The following is a 24,399-nucleotide window of genomic DNA, read 5'->3' as shown; positions in this document are numbered from 1 at the left end:
CCTCAGATTATTCGGCCCATCGTGCTTGTGCCGGCTTTTGAAAGAGCAATCCAATCAGTCCCACTCCCCTGCTCTTTTCCCACAGCTTTGCAAAATTTTCCCCTTCAAGTATTTATCCAATTCCCCGTTTGTAAGTTATTATTGCATCTGCGCCTACCGCCCTTTCAGGCAGTGCATTCCAGATCACAACAACTCGCTGCGTAAAAAAAATTCTCCTCATCTCACCTTTGGTACTTTTGCCATTTATGCTAAATCTGTGTCCTCTGGTTACTGGCCCATTCTCCCAGTGGAAACTGTTTCTCCTTATTTACTCTTTCAAAACCCCTCATGATTTTGAACACCTCTTTTGCATCTCCTCTCAACCTTCTCTGCTCTAACGAGAACAACCCCAGCTTCTGCAGTCTCTCCACGTCACTGAAGAGTCGCCCATCCCTGGTACCACTCAGTCAATCTCCCTCTGCGCCATCTCTTACGTCTTGACATCCTTCCTGAAGCGTGGTGCCCAGATACTCCACAATACTTCAACAGCAGCAGCAACAGAAATAACAAGAACCTGTGCCGTGCCGTCAATGTGGAAAACATCCGAAGGTGCTTCCCAGATGGGTGTTGGGAATGGAAGCCAATCTGGGAAGAGAGACGGATTAGGAGCCCTGGCAGAACGTGTGCTAGAGAGATGGGCTTTCAAAAGATTTCTAAAGGTGGAAAGAGAGGTTGCTCACTACCACAGGGAGTAGTTGAGGCGAACAACATCGATGCCTTTAGGAGGAAGTTAGATAATCACACGAGGGGGAAAGGAATCGAAGGTTATGTTGATAGAGTGAGATGAAGTGAGGTGGGAGGAGGCTCGTGTGGGGCCTAGACCTGTTGGGCCGAATGGCCTGTTTCTGTGCTGTAAAATTCTGTGTAATCCTATTCAGTCTATCGTGTTTAGTGTCTGACACCAGACAAGGAGTCTTGTTCCAGCGTCACTGCATGGCTAGGATAGATATTCCCATATGGACACAGGAAAGATGAATATCCTTCCTGGAATATCCGAATTGTACTTCACGATTTTTCACCGGAATATTTTCACATATTGATTATCGGCTGGGGGAGGGTAGGAGAGGGGAGGGAAGGCAGGGACTAAAAATGGAGAATGGTTTGTGATACACTGTGCAGTTGGGGGACACGGAGATTTGGGGAAATGCCTGTCTCTGGGCTAATCTATTTAGTGCATCAAATGAGACAGTGGGGAAATGATCTGGAACGTGCTGCCTGAAAGGGCGATGGAAGAAGATTCAATAGTAACACTCAAAAGGGAACTGGATATGTATTTGAAGAGGAAAAATGTGCGGGGCTGTGGGAAAAGAGCAGATGGAGTGGGACTAACTGGAAAGCTCTTTCAAAGAGCCGGCACAGCACGATGGGCCGAATGGCCTCCTCGCTGTAAGATTCTATCTAAGTGACAGAGTGTTGATTGCACATCTTCGGTAACCCAGGAGCAATATTTCAGGGACGGACCAAGAACACTGCGGGTAGTGTGAGCTCTATGCTATACCTGTGGAACCAGAAAACATGTGTCAGGCGAGCTGTAAATGCAGAGCTACCACCTGTCTTGTTTGAAGACCACCTTTCCAACGTTTGTAACAGCGCCTGTACCTAACCTGCCATCCTTTCGCTCCCCCCGCTTGAATCATCAAATGACACGAATCAGACTGGCCGACTGCGCGCGGGAATTCTTATTGTGCTGATCTCAGTCTTCCCCTCCTCTTACCAGACGTAAACCCTGAGCGAGTTGTCGTTCAACCACTACTTCTGGCCTTGTCTCCCTTTCAACAATAACGACTTGCATTCACGTAGCGTCTTTGACACAGTGAAACGTCCCAAGGCGCTTCACGGGAGCGTTAGCAGACAGAATTTGAAAGCGAGCCACATAAGGAGATATTAGGACAGGTGAAAGAGGTAGGTTTTAAGGAGCATCTTAAAGGAGGAGAGAGAGGTGGAGAGCTTTAGGAAGGGAATTCCTTGGGGCTCATGCAGCTAATGCACGGCCACCAATGGTGGAGCAAAGGAAATTGGGGATGTGTAAGAAGTCAGAGATCAAGGAGCGCAGAGATCTTGTGGGTTGTTTCTTATCTTGGTGGAATCTTGCTCTAAGGGCCTTGGCCCTGCTCCTAAGCCTCCCAATAAAAAAAAAGCCTTCTGCAAGCATTTTAGTGGGTCGAATTGAATTGATGGTAACATTGCTCTTCAAAACTCGGCTGCTGTCAAACTATCAGCGGCAAACATGAATGAAAAGAAACTAAAGTCGTCAAGCAACTAGACAGATAATTCGCCTCATACCTAGTCTCACTGTGGTCAGTTCAGTTTTGGTCTCCTAATCTGAGGAAGGATGTTCTTGCTATTGAGGGAGTGCAGCGAAGATTCACCAGACTGAATCCCGGGATGGCGGGGCTGACATATGAGGAGAGACTGGATCGACTAGGCTTATATTCACTGGAGTTTAGAAGAATGAGAGGGGACCTCATAGAAGCATATAAAATTCTGACGGGACTGGACAGGTTAGATGCAGGAAGAATGTTCCCAATGTTGGGGAAGTCCAGAACCAGGGGTCACAGTCTAAGGATAAGGGGTAAGCCATTTAGGATTGAGATGAGGAGAAACTTCTTCACTCAGAGAGTTGTTAACCTGTGGAATTCTCTACCGCAGAGAGTTGTTGAAGCCAGTTCGTTAGATATATTCAAGAGGGAGTTAGATATGACCCTTACGGCTAAAGGGATCAAGGGGTATAGAGAGAAAGCAGGAAAGGGGTACTGAGGTGAATGATCAGCCATGATCATATTGAATGGTGGTGCAGGCTCGAAGGGCCAAATGGCCTACTCCTGCACCTATTTTCTATGTTTCAATGGGGCCAAGTTTCGGCCTGAGTTGCTCCTGTTTTTTTGGAGTAACGGGTTTAGAATGGAGTATCTTAGAAATTTGAATTCTCGGCATTTAGTTTGCTCCAGTTCTAGTCAGTTAGAACAGTTTCACTTTGGAACAGAATTTTTTTTCAAAAGGGGGCGTGTCCGGCCACTTACACCTGTTTTCAAAGTTTCGTCAGTGAAAACTTACTCCAAACTAACTTAGAATGGAGTAAGTGAAGATTTTTGTACGTTCAAAAAAACCTTGTCTACACTTTAGAAAATCAGGCGTAGGTTACAAATTAGGCGTAGGGAATCGGGGGGGGGGGGGTTTAAAGGGAAATTTGCAAATATTAAACACTTCAGTTTTACAAATAAAGAGCCATCATCAATAATAAATGATAAATACATCAATAAATCAACCAATAAATCAATCCAAAAAAATTAATAAAAAAGAATTTTTTTTAAAAATCAATAAATAAAACATTTTCTACTTACCGACTGTAGCACCGGGAGACCTCCAACAGCATGCAGGAACGTCCCCCCCCCCCAGTATGTCTCTGTCAGTGTCTCTATCTCTCTGTCTGTCTGTGTCTGTGTTTCTGACAGCGAGAGGAGAGGGAGAAGGGGGGTGGGAGGGGGAGGGGGAGAAGGGCGATGGGAGGAGGAGAGGAGGGGCGAAGAGGGGGGGGGGAGAAGCGGGGGAGGGAGAGGGGGGGAGAAGGGAGAGAGGATGGAGGGAGGGAAGGGAGGGAGGAGGGAGGGAAGGAGAGACGGAGGGAGGGAGGGAAGGAAGGAGGGAGGGAAGGAGAGAGGGAAGGAGGGAGGGAGGGAGGGAGGGAAGGAGAGAGGAGGGAGGGAGGGAAGGAGAGAGGGAGGGAAGGAGAGAGGAGGGAGGGAGGGAGGAGAGAGGAGGGAGGGAAGGAGAGAGGAGAGAGGAGGGAGGGAGGGAAGAAGAGGGGGGGGGAAGGGGGAGAAGGAGGCTGAACGGCCGGGCCCACGACTTCGGGCTGGATTTACAGGTAGGTGGCGTCGGGTCTCGGGGGGGGGGGTCGCGGAGGTCAGTGGGGGAGGGGGAGAGTCACGGAGGTCCGGGGTGGGAGAGTCGCGGAGGTCGGGGGTGGTGGGAGAGTCGGGGGGGGGGGGGGAGAGAGAGTCGCGGAGGTCCAGGGGAGGGGGGCTGCCCGGAGGTCGGGTTGTGTCGAGTCGGGGGGGGCGGGAGCGGAGTTCGGGTCACCGGGGGGGGGGGGTCGGGGGGAAGCAGAGGTCGAGTCGTGGGGGTAGAGCGGGGGTCGGGTCGGGTCCGGTCGGGTGGGAGGAGCCTTATCCACGCAGCCCCAGTGAGGCCATTCGGCCAGGGCTAGGGGCTGCATGCTTCGGGCCCCTCCCACAGTTTTGGGCGCCTGGAGCTACTGCACATGCGCGCCCACTGTGGCGCGCATGTGCAGAGGTCCCGGCACTGTTTTCAGCGCAGGTACCTGGCTCCGCCCCCCATAGCTCATGCTGCACCGCGCCCAGCTACCGAGGGCCTGCAGGGCGCCGGAGAATAGGTAAGTTTTTTTTAGGCGCACTTTGTGGCGCGAAAAACGGGCGTGCGCGGCCCGAAACTTGGGCCCTATGTTTCAATGTCACTAAGACGGGGAGGAGTCTGGAGGATTGATCTGACCCATTTTAACCAAGCCCCTTTCTCTGTCTGCAAGGTATTGCTTAACATGCTGGAGTTTGGGATGAATCCACAAGAAGCACTCGATGCCCCTCGCTTTTGTGTGGAGCACAAGAAGTCAGGTATCTTCATTTTGCCGTGTAGCGGGATTATTGACTGACCATTTAAAATTGAGTGTGCATGGGGAATTTAAAAGCCCAATAAAAATAGGTCCTTCTGTAATTCATCCAAGGCCCAAAAACTATGGGGGTGATGTTGGTCCCGTCCAGTTTGTGCTTGAAACAGAGCAGTAGTGGCTGGAAAATCAGTTAATGGATCAGTCCATGCCCGCATGCAGCAAGACCTGGACAACATTCAGGCTTGGGCTGATAAGTGGCAACATTCGCGCCACACAAGTGCCAGGCAATGACCATCTCCAACAAGTGAAAGTCTAACCACCGCCCCTTGATATTCAACGGCATTACCATCGCCGAAACCCCCACCATCAACATCCTGGAGGTCACCATTGAAGCTTAACTGGACCAGCCATATAAATACTGTGGCAACAAGAGCGGGTCAGAGGCTGGGTATTCTGCGGCGAGTGACTCACCTCCTGACCCCCCCAAAGCCTTTCCACCATCTACAAGGCACAAGCCAAGAGTGTGATGGAATACTCCCCACTTGCCTGGATGAGTGCAGCTCCAACAACACTCAAGAAGCTCAACACCATCCTGCTTGATTGGCATCCCATCCGCATCCGACGTATGGTGGCTGCAGTGTGTACCATCTATAAGATGCACTGCAGCAACTCATCAAGGCTTCTTTGGCAGCACCTCCCAAACCCACGACCTCTACCGCCTGGAAGGACAAGGGCAGCAGGCGCATGGGAGCACCACCACCTTCAAGTTCCTCTCTGATTTCCTGACTTGGAAATATATCGGCCGTTCCTTCATCGTCGCTGGGTCAAAATCCTGGAATTCCCTCCCTAACAGCACTGTGGGAGTACCTTCACCACACGGACTGCAGCGGTTCAAGAAGGCGGCTCACCACCACCTTCTCAAGGGCAATTAGGGATGGGCAATAAAAGCCGGCCTTGCCAGCAACGCCCGTATCCCGGGAACGAATAAGAGGAAAAAAAATGGACTGTCAGTTCCTCCTGCCCGGTTTGCATTGCTTGCCTGATGCTGCTGGGGGGTTGGAGATTTGGGAGCATGGGGTTCGTGGGAGGGGTGTCTGTTGTCTATCACCCACCAGGAGAGTGAGATTAGACATAAGTGACTTGTGGAGAAAAATGCTGGCACAGACTTGATGGACCAAATGGCTTGTTTATGTGCTGTTACATTTTATGATTGTATGCCACAGGGAACCTCTGCTAATTAAATCAATGAGATTCTGCTATTTAGATCACAGACTGCATTTGAATATTATGACAATGTAGACAACCCATTCAGGGTCTGTCAACATGTGAAAGTAAGGTGTTATCACAGACCAATTCTGCAGCAGAATCACTTTTCACCTTGTGCCATAGAGTGTTCGGATGTGGGTTTATATCTCAGGAGTATTGTGTCTGACCCTTTCATCACTGGGAGCTGGTGAAGTGACCTGGGCTTAGGTAACTCGTGACCAATCGGTATTGATCGTTTTAATCCGGGAGGGAAAACAGAATCACTGCGTAATGTATATTTTAACCAAGTAATCGAACTCAAAGTATTAATTCACTTTCTAGGTGCTGCGTTATAGCATCTAATATAAAGCTATCCTCTGACACAGTGCTATACGATGATGGACAGGTAAAGACCCTCTGGTCCATCGAGTCTGTCCCACACAATGGAGATACCTTGTGTATCACAACACACACACTCCACCCCACCCCAAACCTTGCGATCTCCGGGGAGAGGCAAAAAAATCAGATTTAAAAACCCAGGCCAATTTTGGAAATTCCTCTCCGACCCATTCAGGCGATCGAAACTAGTCCAGGAGATCACTCTGGCCATTACGTTCCCTGCAGTACCTCCCTTCTGTAAGAGTTAATCTCCACCGCAACCAGAAACAAATCCAGCTTTCACTTGAAGGAGTTCAGTGAGTCTGCATCCACCACATGAAACGGCAGCTTGGTCCAGAGGTCTACTGTTCTCTGGGAAAAGAATCACCTCCTGACATCTACCCTAGATCTAGCCCTGTACAACTGAAATTTGTGCCCCTGGTCCTGCCTAACCTGTTTAATTGAAATAAACTGTCAGCTGGAACACTGTCTATTCCCTTCAGTATCTTATAAACCTCAATCAGATCCTCCCTAAGTCTACGCTGCTCTAAGGTAAAGAGTCCCAACTCTTTTAACCTATCTTGATAACTAAGATGCTTTAGACTTGGAATTAGTCTAGTGACCCTCTCTTGCCCCCTCTCCAGAGCCTCAATATCACCCACCATGTGAGGAGACCAAAACTGGACACATTATTCCAAGTGTGGCCTGACTAGGGTCTTGTACAAGGACAAAACAGTACGCCTCGTCTTATACTCAATTGCCCTATGGATACACCCCAACACCCGATTTGTTCTCGCTATCGCTGCACGGCATTGCTCGTGTACCTTTAAGGATGTATGCACTGGAATGTCCAAGTGTTTTTCTATCTCCACCATCTTTAATGCCTTTCCCTGGATGGTGTATGAATGTTGAGCATTTGCCCAGCCCACATGTGTAACACTGCACTTACATAAGTTATACATCATTTTCCAGTCTTGAGTCCAATCTCCCAACACATTAAGATCTGCCTGCAATACTCACAGGTAAAGGAGATTAGAGTATACGCAGGGGATGAATTTTAAGGTCGGAAAGCATTTAATCACGAGCACAGATCTATAAAATATTTCAGACAAAGGCTGTGCCATTATCTGAAATGAGACGGTGAATCAGCAACTGTTTTTCTTCCCTCCTGATTTTCTTTTGAGTTCTTAGAACTTCTGTTTCACCATCTTTACCTGCCTGAAGGGACAGGTTGGTTTTATCAAGACAGATCTTAATTTTGGCTTTTTGAATAACAATGGGTTTGCTGCTGCAAGACTGGTGTCAAAATGTAGTCAGTCTTTTCCACTTAGTGATGAAAGCAATGCCCATCATTATCGTCATAGGCAGTCCCTCGGAATCGAGGAAGACTTGCTTCCACTCTTAAAATGAGTCCTTAGGTGGCTGAACAGTCCAATACGAGAACTACAGTCCCTGTCACAGGTGGAACAGATAGTCGTTGAGGGAAGGGGTGGGTGGGACAGGTTTGCCGCACGCTCCTTCCGCTGCCTGCACTTGGTTTCTGCATGCTCTCGGTGACAAGACTTGAGGTGCTCAGCGCCCTCCCGGATGCATTTCTTCCACTTAGCACTAGCAATGGCCAGCACTGTGCCGACCCTACCTTCTCTTTTCTGACGAGCCTTATTTGGAGGGAGACGAGGGCAAAACTACCTCAGAAACCACTTGCCAGTTGCTGGAGTCACTCGCCTTGGCCTCCCGTGAGTTACTAACAATGGTTTCCCTGCTGCAGAGTAGGAATCCCTCCCTGTCCCGAATCCATCATCATTATAGGCGGTCCCTCGAAGTGAGGATGACCCACTTCCACGCCAAAAAAAGATGAGTTCACAGGTGTTTCAATGAAGGACCTAATATTCCAGATCCTGAACTACATCCCGAAGGGTGGAAGATGCCTGTGCGTGGATTTTTTTAACGTGTGGTGGCCGTTGCACACCAGCCACCACACGGGCTTGACAGAGCTAGGTCTTGGTCCAGTGGCAAGGGTTACCCAGGACGACTGGAGACCAGCCCTGTCCCGAACTAAGCTACTGCTCCATCCTGCCCAAAATAAAAAACGGAAGCCTCGTGGTCAGTCCAGCGCCCTCCGCCTATTCCTGCAGGGTCATTCTTCGAGCCCTCGCTTGTTTTCCTTGTTCTACCACCAACAGTTTGCCACCCCGGTGCCATCCTTCATCCCAGCTCCCTCCAAGGGAGCCGCAGGGGCTCCTGGAGTAGGTGAAATTCGACTTGGGCAGAGATGCAGAACAGACACCTGTTGCCCGTTAAACGTCCCGTCCCATAGTGAGTTCCATTGGCCTCAATGTAACGCTCGTGTGGCTCTCCCACGGGACGTTAACTGTACCGGTTCCTTTAATGGCGTTGGTGCCTTTGAGGCCCTGGAAGCACTCAGACCTCCCCCTGTCCTCTTGGCTGTGACCTAACAGTCGGCCCGCCTGCTGCCAGTTTATATGGACTGGGCTTTGAGAGCAGGTTCGGGTGCTGGCTCCTGCTGATGTGCCTTCCGGCAGCACTCTGCACTAACTGCCCCGTGACCGTGCCGGGAGAGGAAGGTCGCCACATTTGGATCTTGGACAGGGAAACGGTAACCTGAGGGGAACGTGTGTGGTGTGGGGGGCACTTGTGGGAGAGGGAGCTGTTACAGGACTGGAAGTGGCAAAATCACTCTGAGGAAAGAACTTGCATTTATATCCGACCTTTCACCACCTCAGACGTCCCAAAGCGCTTTACAGACAAGGTATTGAAGTGTTGTAGGATACGACCTTACAGAAAGTTGTATATACATATATGTATTATTTTCGGTCATTGTATTCACTGATAAGTACATCGTTGTAAAATAGAGCAACACGGCAGCCAATTTGCGCACAGCAAGCTCCCACAAGCAGCAATGGGATAATGACCAGATAATCTGTTTTTTTTTTAGTGACGTTGGTTGAGTGATAAATATTGGCCAGGGCACTGGGGATAACTCCCCTGCTCTTCTTCAAACTGTGCCATGGGATCTTTTACGTCCACCTGAATGGCCACATAGGGCCTCGGTTTAATGGCTGAAAACCAGCTTTCCCGATCTGTCGAGCTGGAGCTAGAGCGAGGACATTTGCATGGGCAAGATTGCGGTATTTACCCATATCTTGCCCGGCAAATGTCCTCAAAACCCTTGCACCTAATAAAAGCAGGTGCATAACCGACTGTTACAGGCGTAAGAGTTTTAAAACACACAAAACATAATAAAATTAAATTACAAAAATACATATTATTTTTAAAAACCCTGCCCAATACGTTACATTTATTTTTAACCATAATTTTAAAAAAATTTTTAAAACTCGGAAAAAAAAAATTTCTCTCATATTTATTAACTTTAATTTCACTGCACCGTCTCCGTGGGAACCTGGAGGATTGGAGCGCGCTCCCAGCACGGGAAGAGAAGGCTTCCCCTCCCGAATTTCACGCTCCTCACGGACCACTGAGTAAATTCGTAAAAATGTTTCAGGTCGGAGGCAATTGCCTGCGGCAAGCCTCCCACCGCAATTTCAGGGCCAGTGTCTCATCTGAAAGACGGCACCTCTGACAGTGCAGCACTCCCTCAGTACTGGACTGGAGTGTAAGCCTAGCATATGTGCACAGGTCTCTGGAGTGGGACTTAAAGGTGAGGTGAGAGTGCTGAGCCAAGGCCTCGTCTCTTGTGCACTCAAGGTCGAATACATTCTAATTGTGAAGTGCTGAATACAGCCTTATAGAGAATACTTTGCTTCAATACGTGTTATTTTCAGTCACAGTATTCACTGATAAGTACATAGTGGATCTAGGGTCTAAATACAATGGCTCTGTTTTACAACTGGCAAAAGAGCTGATTAAACCTCAAGGGTAGAAGTCCAGAGCTATTCGTTTTATTATGCCTGTTGACTGAAGATTGTGACTGCCCCCAAATTAAGTCAGACTTGTGAGAACCGATAACATTCACATTGCAGGAACTGAGTTTATAAAGAGCGCCATGGCGAGGTGAGGCCATTGTTACATTTTAGGGCTTTTACTTGGTTCAACATCTTAGACCAGGCTTGTAGATAAGATCTCCCTCCCTACGGCCTGGGGTATACGCCTTCACCCGCCCAATATCTGAATCATTAGTAGCAAGGCCAGGGATTGAACAGAAAATCCTGGTTACTGTATCTCTATTTCCTAGTTACAGCATGTGTAGAATAAATACTCCACGAGTGTGAACTGCTGTACGAATGTATTAAACTGTAAATCTATAAATAAATAGCAATAACACATGGTAGACATTACAGGCTTAACTATCCCTTCTTGCAAGATAGAAAGTAACGCTATGTTAAACTGCAGTGTTCCTGAATATATATGGTGGTTTGATGCTGACTATCCACAGAGACTCATTGACCATCAATGGCATCAGACAGATTCAATTGAAACAAGACAGGTTGAGGTCTAATTTTGCAGGTGGTTTTGCATTCTTTGACTCCCCCTCAGATTCACTGGTCTCACTGTCTGGTTCACTCTGATTGGCATTTGAAGTGAAGGTTACTCCAGCTGATGTTTTTTTCTCATGAATAAGATGTGTTTTTATGACCTCGCAATTTAGAGTCTTGCTCTGTGAATTTGTATTTTGATCAAGAATTTCAGGAGCAGTATCCTAAATTTGACCGGAACAAAGGAAATTTGAATCTGCGTCTCTGAAATGCAAACAGAGCTGCCAATCAAGCATGTGCACAAACAAAGCCCTCATCATGTTTGTATGAGTGCAGCTCCAACAACACTCAAGAAGCTCGACACCATCCAGGACGAAGTAGCCCACTTGATTGGCACCCCATCCCCCACCTTCAACATTCACTCCCTCCACCACCGGCGCACCGTGGCTGCAGTGTGCACCATCTACAAGATGCACTGCAGCAACTCGCCAAGGCTTCTTCGTCAGCACCTCCCAAACCTGCGACCTCTACCGCCTAGAAGGCCAAGGGCAGCAGACACATGGGATCACCATCACTTGCAAGTTCCCATCCAAGTCACACACACCATCCTGACTTGGAAATATATCGGCCGTTCCTTCATCGTCGCTGGTTCAGAATCCTGGAACTCCCTCCCTAACAGCACTGTGGGAGCACCTTCACCACACGGACTGCAGCGGTTCAAGAAGGCGGCTCACCACCAACTTCTCATGGGCAATTAGGGATGGCCAATAAATGCCGGCCTTGTCAGCGACACCCACATCCCAGAACAGGTAAAAAAAAAATACACGAGGCAGACAAGGGTTGGGATCTTCAGCCCTCCCTTCACCAACTTTTTTTTGGGTGTAAGTTGGGTGGGCAGAGAAGGTCCACTGACTCCTTGCCCATTTTTACCTGACTCTGATTGGCTGCCAGTAAGGTCGAGTTGGCGTTGAATATGCCCACTCATTTAAAGAAAAAGGAAGAAAGAACTTGCATTTATATAGCACCTTTCTTCAGGACGTACCAAAGTGCTTTACAACCAATGAAGTACTTTTTTAAGTGTAGTCACTGTTGGAATTTAAGAAACGCGGCAACCAATTTGCGCACAACAAGCTCCCACAAACAGCAATGTGATAATGACCAGATCATCTATTTTAGTGAAGTTGGTATTGGCCAGGATAACTCCCCTGCCCTTCTTTCGGAATAGTGTCATGGAAACTTTTACATCCACCTGAAAGGCAGACGGGGCCTCGGTTTAACATTTTATCTGAAAACCGGCCCCTCCAACAGTGCAGCACTCTCTCAGTACTGCCCCTCCGACAGTGCAGCACTCCCTCCGTACTGCCCCTCCGACAGTGCAGCACTCCCTCAGTACTGCATTGGAGTGTCAGCCTAGATCTTGTGCTCACGTCTCTGTATCTATGGTGGGTATAATGAAATAATAATCAAATGACATAAGTACATCAACCAATGTATTTTCCATCATTTCTCTCGTACCAATTCCCTTTTGATAGTCACTATTGAATCTGCAACCACTACCCTTTCAGGCCGTGCATTCCAGATCATAACAACTCGCTGAGTTTAAAAAAAATTATCCTCATCTCCTGGTTCTCTGGCTGCCTACTGTGGTTCTATGTGTCAGAGTAAGGTGGGTCGTGTTCTTTGAATGTTTAACCTCTTACATACTGTGATAGAGAGAAGCCAAAAACTATGACATATAGACAATTTTGTTTTAACATTTTGTCACTTTTTAAACTAAATCACAGAGTAATTTAAGGCAGAAATAGACAGTTTCTTAACCGATAAGGGAATAAGGGGTTATGGGGAGCGGGTAGGGAAGTGGAGCTGAGTCCATGATCGGATCAGCCATGATTGTATTAAATGACGGAGCAGGCTCGAGGGGCCATATGGCCTACTCCTGTTCCTATTTCTTACGTTCTTATGTTCTCAATGCTCTATGGGGAAGCAGTTAGCAGTGATTGTACTACCTGCAGAGTTACCTCAGTAATCTTCACTTCACCTCTCTGGAGTTCTGCCATCTCAGGCAGCGGAGTGTATGCAATCATGTAAGGTCCATCAGAGACCCTTCAGCATGTCCAGTCCAAGGATCTTCCCCATCGATCTTGTCGGCCAGTCATGATAAAATTTTGCCATTTTTCGTGAACTAGTGTCCCTCTTTACACTGACTTTCGTGCTGTTATTTTATAATATATGAAGTGAATATTGTATTTAATGAAGTGTTGCACACATATCAGGCATGATATCATTGAATGGCGGAGTAGGCTCGAGGGGCCAAATGGCCAACTCCTGTTCTTATTTCTTATGTTCTAATGTTCATGTCCTAAAGAACAAGAGGGCAGCTAATGTCTCTTTCTATGCAGATGGAACCTGGAGGCTCTCGTTGGAAGAGGGGATCTCCCAGCCCGCTACACAGGACCTGATGGCAAGAGGTCATAATGTCCACTGGCCAGTCAGTGGACATGACCGGTCTCTGTTTGGACGTGGCCAGATTATCACCAAGGGGACATGGTGGGAGTTGCAGCATGCCTTTATTGCTGAGGATAACCAGGAAGTATTGTGGGCTGGATCTGATCCACGGGCTGATGGTTGTGCAATTGGATACTAGGTTACCCTGTGAATATAATGAAGGATGAAGATAGGATTTTTATTGTATTGTTTACCTAACCAGTTTCAGCTTGCAGTCACCCCCAGCTCCCCCTCCCGTTCCCACGGCACATTCCTGTGCAAGCTCGGGAGATGCAACACCTGCCCTTTTACCTCCTCCCTTCCCACTGTCCAGGGCCCCAAACACTCCTTCCAGGTGAAACAGTGATTTATTTGTACTTCTTTCAATTTAGTATACTGTAATCGCTGCTCACAGTGTGGTCTCCTCTACACTGGGGAGACCAAGCGTAGATTGGGTGACCGTTTTGCAGAGCACCTCCGTTCAGTCCGTGAGCGTGACCCTGAGCTTCCGGTCGCCTGTCACTTTAATTCCCCGCTCCACTCCCACTCTGACCTTTCCATCCTCGGCCTCCTACACTGTTCCATTGAAGCTCAACGTAAGCTTGAGGAACAGCACCTCATCTTTCGTTTAGGCACTTTACAGCCTTCTGGACTCAACATCAAGTTCAACAATTTCAGACCATAACCTCTGGCCATCTTTGGCTCCCCCCCTCCCCCCGATCTTATGTAATTTTTTCCTCTGTCTCCAATGGCAGCTGGTCATTATCCCCCCATTCACACCCTATCCAGACTAACCTTTTTCTAACTTCTGCCATTACCATTTCAATTCGGCCCATCATCCCTTTTGTCTCTCTAATCTCTCCTGCCTTCCACCCTATCACAGACCTTGCCTTTTGTTCTTTCCTCCCCGTCCCCTTGCAGTGCTCCTGAACATTTCGACCATTTGCTAGTTCTGACGAAGGGTCATCGACCCAAAACATTAACTCTGTTTCTCGCTCCACAGATGCTGCCTGACCCGTTGAGATTTCCAGCATTCTCTGTATTTATTTCAGATTCCAGCATCTGCAGTATTTTGCTTTTGTATTGGGTTGATCTCATTGAATCTCGCTGTTTAATAATAGCTTGGTGAAAGAGGTAGGTTTTAAGGAGCACCTTAAAGGAGGATAAAGAGATAGGGTGACAGAGAGATTTAAGGAGGGAATTCCAGAGCGTCGGGTCTTGGCAGCTGAACGGCCAATGAAGGTGCTGAACACTTGCCGGGCCCTGGTGCCTCCTCTCCGCCTTGCGCCTGAAGGTGGTGAATCCTTGCCGGGCTACAGCAGCGCGGGTGCCGGACAAACTCTGGCTCCTCGCCCAAGTGGCTGCTCTTCATGTGTGAGCCTGAAGAACGAGCATTGGCAGGTTTGTTCCACCATCGGACCAGAACAATGATTTGTGATGCTCTTCTGTGATTTGTTCTGGAGATTGGAAATAATAAATAGACCAGTGAGTAGACCTCCGCTTTCTCCCCTCCTTCCCCCCCCGCCCCCCGCCAAGCTCCAAATTTACCACAATGCACCTTCTTCCTCCCTGTACCCTTGCCATGTTCAAATCAAAGCTCGTTGCCCCATCTCTTACTCTTAACTCCTTCTTTCCCTGGGTCTCCAAGCTGTGGAACTCCATAGGTACCTATGTTTTCCCCTTTGCTAGTTTATAAGCTTGGCATCACCTATCATAGAATAGTCATCTTAGGTGGTCCCTTGAATCGAGGTTGACTTGCTTCCACACCAAAAAGGGATGAGTTCAATGAGTTCACAGGTGTTTCAATGAAGGATCTAATATTCCAGATCCCGAACTACATGTTGAAGGGTGGAAGATGCCTGTGCGTGGGTTTTTCTAACGTGTAGTGACCGTTGCACACCAGCCACCGCACGGGCTTGACAGAGCTAGGTCTTGGTCCAGTGGCAAGGGTTAACCAAGACAACTGGAGACCTGCTCTGCTGCACGGACCTAGTGTGCACACATATCGCAGTGTGGGCTGGCCCGTGCTGCCCCTGGACTCTCGGCTCTTCTGGGCCCAGGCTCAGAGAAGGCTAAGTGACCCCAGCCATACAGTCAGCAGGGAGCATTCCACATAGATCATTTTATACTGAGACGCTGAGTTTGAAAGCACGAGACCTATATGGAAGGACCTGCTGGTTTGAGAAGACCTGGAGAGAAGATAAGGTATGTTAAGAAGTAGTGCTTAGGTGCTGGTAGCTTTGGGTTGAAAAGCCCATAGATTGGTGAAGGGAGAGCGGTGAGGAGTTCTGAGGCAAAAGCAGAATACTGCGGATGCTGGAAATCTGAAATAAAAGCAGAAAATGCTGGAAATACTCAGCAGGTCAGGCAGCATCTGTGGCGAGAGAAACCGAATTAACGTTTCAGATCGATGACCTTTCGTCAGAACCCTGCGTTCTGAGGTGCTGGGAAAGAACGAGTTGGAGTAGGAGTCTGTTGACTGAGTCTTGAAGAGATTCAAAAGTCAATGGTGTGTGAGCCCGAGTTTCTTCCTTGTTTCCTGGTAGATAATGGCCCAGAAATTTGTGTTGAGTATGGAGTAAATCGGACAGCAACTTCCGGAGTCCACACATGCGCAGTTAAACGCAGAAATCCGGAAAATTGAGTTACTCTGTATCTCCACAGATTGCGCTCTAACAGAACCTCACCAATAGACTCGTCATTGAAATCAATGTAATGGCGTGAAGTTGCTGTACTTACCCATTAATTACCCGCGAAACACACCAGAAAAACGTGAATTTTTAGCGGTGTGATCAGTCACAATTACTGCCACGCAACCTCTCTGGCACTGAAATTCCTTCAGAATTTAATTCTTGTTGGAGATTTTGTATTGTCTGTCTCTTTAATCTATCTCTCTAAATCCCATCTTACTTTCCCCCTCTTTATTTGCCTTTCTGTACATGATTTTGCAATGAATTAAATTTCATTTATACTTCCTGGTTTGGACTCTGCGTGTCTCGGTGAGGATTCTTCAATCTGATTGGTTGAAGAGCCACGCTGTTGCTTTCCCGATGCGCATACGCTACAGATCCTCTGTAGAGGGCGCCGCGCTGGATCAGACACCCGATGACAGATGGTCGAAAGACCTCAGAAAGCCTGCGGGCAGCTATCAGCTTGAAGAACAACAAACGGCATTCCTTTGCTGCTGGCCACACAATCCAGTCCGATGTGTATTTTGCAGGCTTGCATACATCACCTCAACTGAAGCCAATCCATTGCCATATTATCATCTTCCCTTACGCACATTTTTAATTTTTCAGTAAAATTCAAGCCTTTTCCCTCGGAAGAATAGATTACGGCTTTTGGCAAAGAGCCATTCGCTCTTGAATTTACTCAATGAGTAATTTAATAAATAATTTCAGAGCTGTGGCTTTTATAAATATTACAATGTAATGCAGCACTAATTGTGTCAGACATCATTTTTGTTAATGTTAGCAGCTACCTTGCAGCCTTTTTAAAGATAGGTGGCAAATAAACGGGTATGTAAAGGGGAGATCGATTTATCCCAAAAAATATAATTCTGAGTTGCTTTACAATTCATTCTCGATGAAATGAAAATGGTTTGAATTCATGGTTTCAAATTCAGTGCCTTTTCAATTCCAAGATTGCATTGCACAAAACATTTTTCAGTCCCTTTTAAGTTCGACAACAGTCAGATCAAATATGGTTATTTTCCAATTTTCCTCCTCTCCTGAAGGCGCTGACTCCATGGGTAATCTGTCCAGCTGGGAATTGCCAACAGAAGGCATCGCTGCTGTGGTTCCTTGTGGTAGAAATCGATCTGAGACTGGAGTCCAGGCTGACTATTCTACCTTTTCACAACTGACAGCTACTGAGGCCAGTTGCTGCAGCTGAGAATCAGTACACAGTCCTGGTTTTATTCGTTCCTGGGATGTGGGCATCACTGGCAAGGCCCATCCCTAATCACCCTTCAGAAGGTGGTGGTCAGCCTCCTTCTTGAACCGCTGCAGTCCATGTGGTGAAGGAAATCCCACAGTACTAACTTTGTCGTAGCAGTTTGGTTCAACTGAATGTCTCACTGGGCTATTTCAGAGGGCAGTTAAGAGTCATTGCTGTGGATCTTGAAGTCCCATATCGGCCAGACGGTTTCTTTCCCCTAAAGGGCATTAATGAACCAGATGGGTTTTTACAGCAATTTCAATAGTTTCACGGTCACCATTACCGATTCGAGCTTTTTTTTTTTTTCAAATGCCAGATTTATTTAATTACTGAATTTAAATTCCCCCAGCTGCTGTGGTGGGATTTGAACTCACAGCTCCAGATTACTAGTCCAGTAACATAACCACTATGCTACCATGCCCTGTTGAGGTTGAGATTGGTTAATTCAACACAGACCGAGGATGGGACGTGGGATCTTTCTGGCCTGTGTGGCTCAGTGCCAAGTCAAATGGTGGATTTACTCACTAAAGCATCGGTGAAGACTGAGAAAATCAGATTTGTGGCTAGTTGCTTTAGGATGTTGATGGGGAGTTAAACCTCGAGGCTATTGAGTGTTGCATCTCCATTCACACCGTGTTGCCCACAGCGATGTTTTCAGCTGCGCGTCACCATCAATGAAAAAGAAAGGTATGAAAGGGCTCAGAGGAAAGTCTCACACCTCTGTCCCCAAAGCCTTTGTGTAGAGCCTGTAATGGGTACAGTGCTGCATAGATTCATCATCATCATAGGCAGTCCCTCGGAATCGAGGAAGACTTGCTTCCACTCCAAAAATGAGTCCTTAGGTGGCTGAACAGTCCAATATGAGAGCCACAGTCCCTGTCACAGGTGGGGCAGATAGTCGTTGAGGGAATGGAGGGTGGGACTGGTTTGCCGCACACTCTTTCCGGTTCCTGCATTTGATTTCTGCATGCTCTCGGCGATGAGACTCAAGGTGCTCAGCACCCTCCCGGATGCTCTTCCTCCACTTAGGGCTTTGGTTAGAGACTCCTAGGTGTCAGTGGGGATGTTGCATTTCATCAAGGAGGCTTTGAGGGTGTCCTTGTAACATTTTCTCTGCCCACCTGGGGCTTGCTTGCCATGTAGGAGTTCTGAGTAGAGCGCTTGCTTTGGGAGTCTTGTGTCGGGCATGCAAACAATGTGGCCCGCCCAATGGAGCTGATCGAGTGTGGTCAGTGCTTCAATGCTGGAGATGTTGGCCTGGTCAAGTGCACTTGTCTGTCTGTCTGTCCTCCCAGGGGATTGTAGGATCTTGCGGAGACTTCGTTGGTGGTGTTTCTCCAGTGAGTTGAGGTGTCTACTGTACATGGTCCATGTCTCTGAGGGTTTCTGTAGGGTGTTTTGTGTGCCCGTGTCTCTATGACTCTCCCTTAGTTGACCCGTGCTTTAAAACTCCCCGGTTCGGGTTGTTTCCCTTTGGATGGCAGGAGCTTTTGCCAATAGTTGCTGCCTAGCCCATCGATTAGCAGGTAATCCCAGAGAGAGAGAGAGAGAGAGAGACCAGGGTCAGATAGGTCTCCCATTCCCAATGCGCAGCACCCTAACCCGGCCGTGAGCGGATGCCACCCGGTTGGTCTTCTGAAATATACCACCAACCACAAGCCCCACAACCCCCAAGTTTGGACACAAGGAGTTACAATGAATAGATAATAATTGACTCAGACGAAACAAAACGGTTCAGGTTGGTCAAAGATTGATTCCTTTTATTACACTCTCAAAACGACAACCCCTACTCCCCTCGCATACGGCTTAAAGACTAGGTGACTGTGGACACTAACTTAAAATCTTAGACTAAATACCCACCCTGTCGGTTATACCGAACCAACCCCCTTCCCAGAATCTAAGCCCAGAAAATGGAAACCCTTCTAACTGAAGCCCTCTCCCGGTTTGGTCAGAACCCACACTTGGAAGCCTCCTCACACACACACACACACGTCTTAGCCTGCGTCTTGGACACTTGCAGTTCCTCAGCAGCCAAACACGCTGGCGGTCTTGGGGGTTTCTAGAGGTGTATGCTGGATATAATTACCATCCCTTGTCATTGATCCACACGGTCCTGGGTCCGTTCGGCTCTGAAAACCGTGCCCAACAGAGGCATACGATGAGGCCTGGAGAACTGCTCCGGTGATTGCAATCTGCGGTAAGTGGTTACCGAAAACGCACTTACATGACTTTATTTTCAAAAATCATTGGAATGTCGTCTCCATGAAGCCAAGAAGCATTTCACACAATGGGCTTGGATTTTTTTTTAATCACATCGCATCCACTGATAGTAACTAATCCACAAAAACTGTAAGATTAAAGAATTGTTCAGTGAAGCTAAAATATATACACAAATCCAGATCCTAAACCTCTATTCACTGGTAACTAAACAGTACTTTTAGGTGCAAAAAAGCATTTGTAATCTTATCAGTTTTTGGCTGCAGCTGCTAATTTCATGGATAAGAATACACCACACACACACCACACATATATACACACACCACACTTATATACACACACACACCACACATATATACATCATCATCATAGGCAGTCCCCCAAAATTGAGGAAGACTTGCTTCCACTCTAAAAGTGAGTTCTCAGGTGACTGAACAGTCCAATAAGGGAATTACAGTCCCTGTCATAGGTGGGACAGATAGTCGTTGAGGGAAAGGGTGGGTGGGGCTGGTTTGCCGCATGCTCTTTCCGCTGTCTGCGCTTGTTTTCTGCATGCTCTCGGTGATGAGACTTGAGGTGCTCAGCGCCCTCCCGGATGCACTTCTTCCACTTAGGACGGTCTTTGGCCAGGGACTCCCAGGTGTCGGTGGGGATGTTGCACTTTATCAGGGAGGCTTTGAGGGTGTCCTTGAAATGTTTCCTTTGCCCACCTGGGGCTCACTTGCCATGTCGGAGCTCCGCGTAGAACGCTTGCTTTGAGAGTCTCGTGTCTGGCATGCAGACAATGTGGCCCGCCCAACGGAGCTGGTCGAGTGTGGTCAGTGCTTCGATGCTGGGGATATTGGCCTGAGCAAGAACACGGATGATAGTCCGTCTATCCTCCCATATATATATATATGTATATACATATACACATACACAACAAATATACACACTGCACACACATGAACACATATACACAACACATCAACACACACACACCACCCACTCACATACATATACACACTTACAAACCATCCACACACACATCACTCACACATATATACACACAGCACACATACATATACACACACCACACATATATACATACATACACACACCATACTCACTACCTAGGAGTCCCTGGCCATAAACCGCCCTAAGTGGAGAAAGTGCATCCGGAAGGGCGCTGAGCACCTCGAGTCTCATCACCGAGAGCATGTAGAAATCAAGCGCGGACAGCGGAAAGAGCGTGCGGCAAACCTGTCCCACCCACCCCTTCCCTCAACGACTATCTATCCCACCTGAGACAGAGACTGTGGCTCTTGTATTAGACTGTTCAGCCACCAAAGAACTCACTTCAGGAGCGGAAGCAAGTCTTCCTCGATTCCGAGGGACTGCCGATGATGATGATGACACATACATACACACCACACACATACATACACACATACATACACACATATATACACTGCACACACACACACCACATACATACATACCACACACACACATACATGCACAACACACACACACCACATACATATATACACAAATACAGACACACACATACTCATACAATTAAATGTATTTTTCATATCTGCAGGGTTGGTGGAACACTCCATCAAGGGCCAGTACAAATTGCCTCGCATGCTCACAAGATAATTACAGATGAGGAAGGCCATTCAGCCCATCTTAGTCCATCTAGCCTGAGTGATCCTAACCTCCCCTCCCCCACTGAAGCATCAGCAAGTATGGCTTTCCCCTCACTGCTCTACATGGAAGTTTATTCTATATATTAATGTAGTTTGACACAAAGAAAATGATTTCTACCAAAGCAGCCACACTGTATTCCATTAACCAGAATGGCTATTTTGCACCCAGCAACATCTATATCGCTGATCTAGTCTACTGACTTGTGATTGCTTTCAGATTTTTAAGGAAGTTCAGCCACAAAACAATCATTCTTTAGCACCACAATCAATTGTGGAATAGAAGGTACAAATCTTGAGTTATTTACTTCCCCCAATGAAGTAAGTATGGGTGACAGTTGTTTGACAGCTGTTCATTGACTGAATTCACACAGGACCAGGACAGCAGAGCCAACAATCTAATGGATAGCCTTCATCTTTCACTCTGGCACGGCACATAAACGTTTTAGCCAAGGGCCCTAGCAACGCACAAGTTGTCAGCGGCCGAGTAAATATTCTACACAGTGCAATCTTTCAGCGACTATAAATAAGCTTCAGAGTGTGGTCGACTGGTCCAGGAAATGAGTTAATTGGAATAGGTCGTGTGACAGAAAGCACGAGTCTCATTATAAGCTGCTGAGTCAGCTTGGTGGAGTTGCTAATTTGGGACGACTTGAGATGGCCGCTCTGATCTAAGCGCCACTGTTATGTGTCTGTCACGCTGCTCACAAGGACAGTGTTATCAAAGAGGAGTTGTCCGATGTGTATGCAATAACTGTCAGACTGAGTACTGTTTAACTCCAAGAGGTATGACCTTGGCTCTGCTTTATTAAGACCCAAAGTGACTCATATACAAAATGGCTGGCCTTTTATACTTGGGCTTCACACACGTGCGTGCAGCCCAATGGCCTCCAACAGTGACGCCATCAAGTGGCTAGTGATCCCAAAAGTACATACATGACACCCGATATGCACAGGAGCGACTATTATGTGACTCGAGTGATCTTCCATTAAACCAATGCTGATAAAGCAAGTTAATAGGAAAACAAATTCTGTCTGCTGTGTGACTACAGTTCATTTAATTATTTAACTCTTGGCTTATCAGAGATCACAAAATGGACAGTAACTAATAGCGCCATGTCTCTATCAATACAATTCTTTAGTTTCTTAACTCTATATGCATATAAAAATAACATGGTTAACAGAATTATGTAGGAATTACATTAAGGCAACAGGCTATCAGTCCACAGTTCATCTAAATGTTTATTTTTCACATGAGCAGCAGTCCTAATCCCACGTGTTCTCCCTGTTTCATTAACCTTTATTCCCATTTCTTTCAAGCTATTTATAAATGCTGACATTGGTTCTGCTTCAATCGCTGGCTCAGGTAGTGCATTCGAAAGCATCACAACTCTCTGTGTTAAACACAAAGGGGGTCAAATTGCCCTTCACTCCGATCGGGGGCAGTAACCTTCTGGGGCCGGGACATTTAGCGCCCGGCGCGGAGGTCCTGTCCCCGACACGGAATTGCCCTTAGCGCCTCTGAAAGGAAATGGACCGCGATTTCCCACGTTCCACTGCCTTCGGGGATGGTAACCCGAGGCACGACTGGGGTGAGGAAAGCAGCGCTACGCAAATGCTCGGCATAGTCCTAACATGCTTCAATGCCTGCCTCTCCCCTCCGCTTACAGGAGAGGGCCGCAGCACACTCTGCAAGGCCTCTGATGGCCTCCACTAGGCCATCAAGCAGCGTGCGACTGAGCCTGCAGCCCGACAACCAAGACAGAGTGCCATCGTTGAGCTGACCTGATAGTCGGCCATCAAAAAAAGGTGGCGGCCCAGGACGCTGGCGTCCTCCCCTTTAAGCACCGCCCCGAGAGCGTATGTCGACCAGCTTCGCGACCCGTGGGGCAGTTTCCCATGCGGGGCATTAAGGGGTCGGTGTGGGGCGCTGAGGGGTCGCCGCACATGCTGATGATGTCATCGCCAGTTGCACGGTGGCCTGGCACTACTTGAGCTGCCATGGCAACACCTCCGCACACTCCCGGCAATTTCCATGGAGCCGGTAGCGCCTCCCTCCCCCGGGCAAAAATTGTCTTGTGCCCCATTAGCGCCCCCCGAAGGCACTAGGGGAGCTATAAAAAGGACAATTTCGCCCCAAAGTTTCTCCTGCACTCCGCCTTTATAGCTATTTCCCCATGGTCTAGAACTCTCAATCACTGGAAACAGCCAGTGTCTATCTCCTCTGTCCCATCCCTTCTTAATTTTCAACACCAACATCCTCTCTCTCCCTCTCCCTCCACACTCTTCTGTTCGGGCTCAGGTGCAGGCTGTATAGCTGCTGGCTGGTTATCTAAAAGCATAAATGGCATTAAGGTGAGGGCAGGGGGGCAGGAATGGAACAAGGAATTCAGACAGTATCAGGAGCTGGAACGTGATAAAGCCTTCTGGTGTGAGGGAAACGGGATGAGAAAAGGAGAGGGGATAAAGATATCATTGTTGCCCCCAGAAGGGTCGCATCTCCGATGGCCACGGCGCCCACCACGTGCGGCCAATGAGCCGCAGCACTCGCTCCTCAAAGTCACTCAGTGGTAGCAGTTCAGGTACCCCTCCTCCAGTGTGCTGCTGCTCCCGTCTGCTATGTGCCATCTTGGCCTGCAAAACAAAGGAAGTGGTGTGAGTATGAGTCCAGCTATGTATAGAAACATAGAAAATAGGTGCAGGAGTAGGCCATTCGGCCCTTCAAACCTGCACCGCCATTCAATAAGATCATGGTTGATCATTCCCTCAGTACCTCTTTCCTGCTTTCTCTCCATATCCCTTGATCCCCTTAGCCGTAAGGGCCATATCTAACTGCCTCTTGAATATATCCAATCAACTGGCATCAACAACTTTCTGCGGCAGGGAATTCCACAGGTTAACAACTCTCTGAGTGAAGAAGTTTCTCCTCATCTCAGTCCTAAGTGGCCTACCCCTTATCCTAAGACTATGTCCCCTGGTTCTGGACTTCCCCAACATCAGGAACATTATTCCTGCATTTAACCTGTCCAGTCCCGTCAAAATCTTATATGTTTCTATGAGATCCCCTCTCATCCTTCTAATCTCCAGTGAATAAAGGCCCAGTTGATCCAGTCTCTCCTCATATGACAGTCCAGCCATCTCTGGAATTAGTCTGGTGAACCTTTGCTGCACTCCCTCAATAGCAAGAACGTCCTTCCTCAGATTAGGAGACCAAAATTGAACACAATATTCGAGGTGAGGCCTCACTAAGGCCCTGTACAACTGCAGTAAGACCTCCCTGCTCCTATACTCAAATCCCCTAACTATGAAGGCCAACATACCATTTTCC

General features: G+C 47.8%; 1 protein-coding gene across 10 annotated transcripts in view; it reads left to right on the top strand.

The window, feature by feature from the left end:
• Positions 1 to 24,399, top strand: part of cp (ceruloplasmin) — a 266,551-nt gene that overhangs the window by 98,878 nt on the left and 143,274 nt on the right. For all 10 annotated transcript variants that reach the window (XM_070883703.1, XM_070883701.1, XM_070883708.1 and 7 more), the window contains one exon: positions 4,583 to 4,667. In XM_070883703.1, coding sequence (XP_070739804.1) covers positions 4,583 to 4,667 — 85 coding nt within the window. The remainder of the gene's footprint in view (positions 1 to 4,582; positions 4,668 to 24,399) is intronic.

This window comes from Pristiophorus japonicus, chromosome 6, assembly GCF_044704955.1.
Source record: "Pristiophorus japonicus isolate sPriJap1 chromosome 6, sPriJap1.hap1, whole genome shotgun sequence".
Taxonomy (NCBI): domain Eukaryota; kingdom Metazoa; phylum Chordata; class Chondrichthyes; family Pristiophoridae; genus Pristiophorus; species Pristiophorus japonicus.
This window is presented reverse-complemented; position numbering and strand designations above follow the sequence as displayed.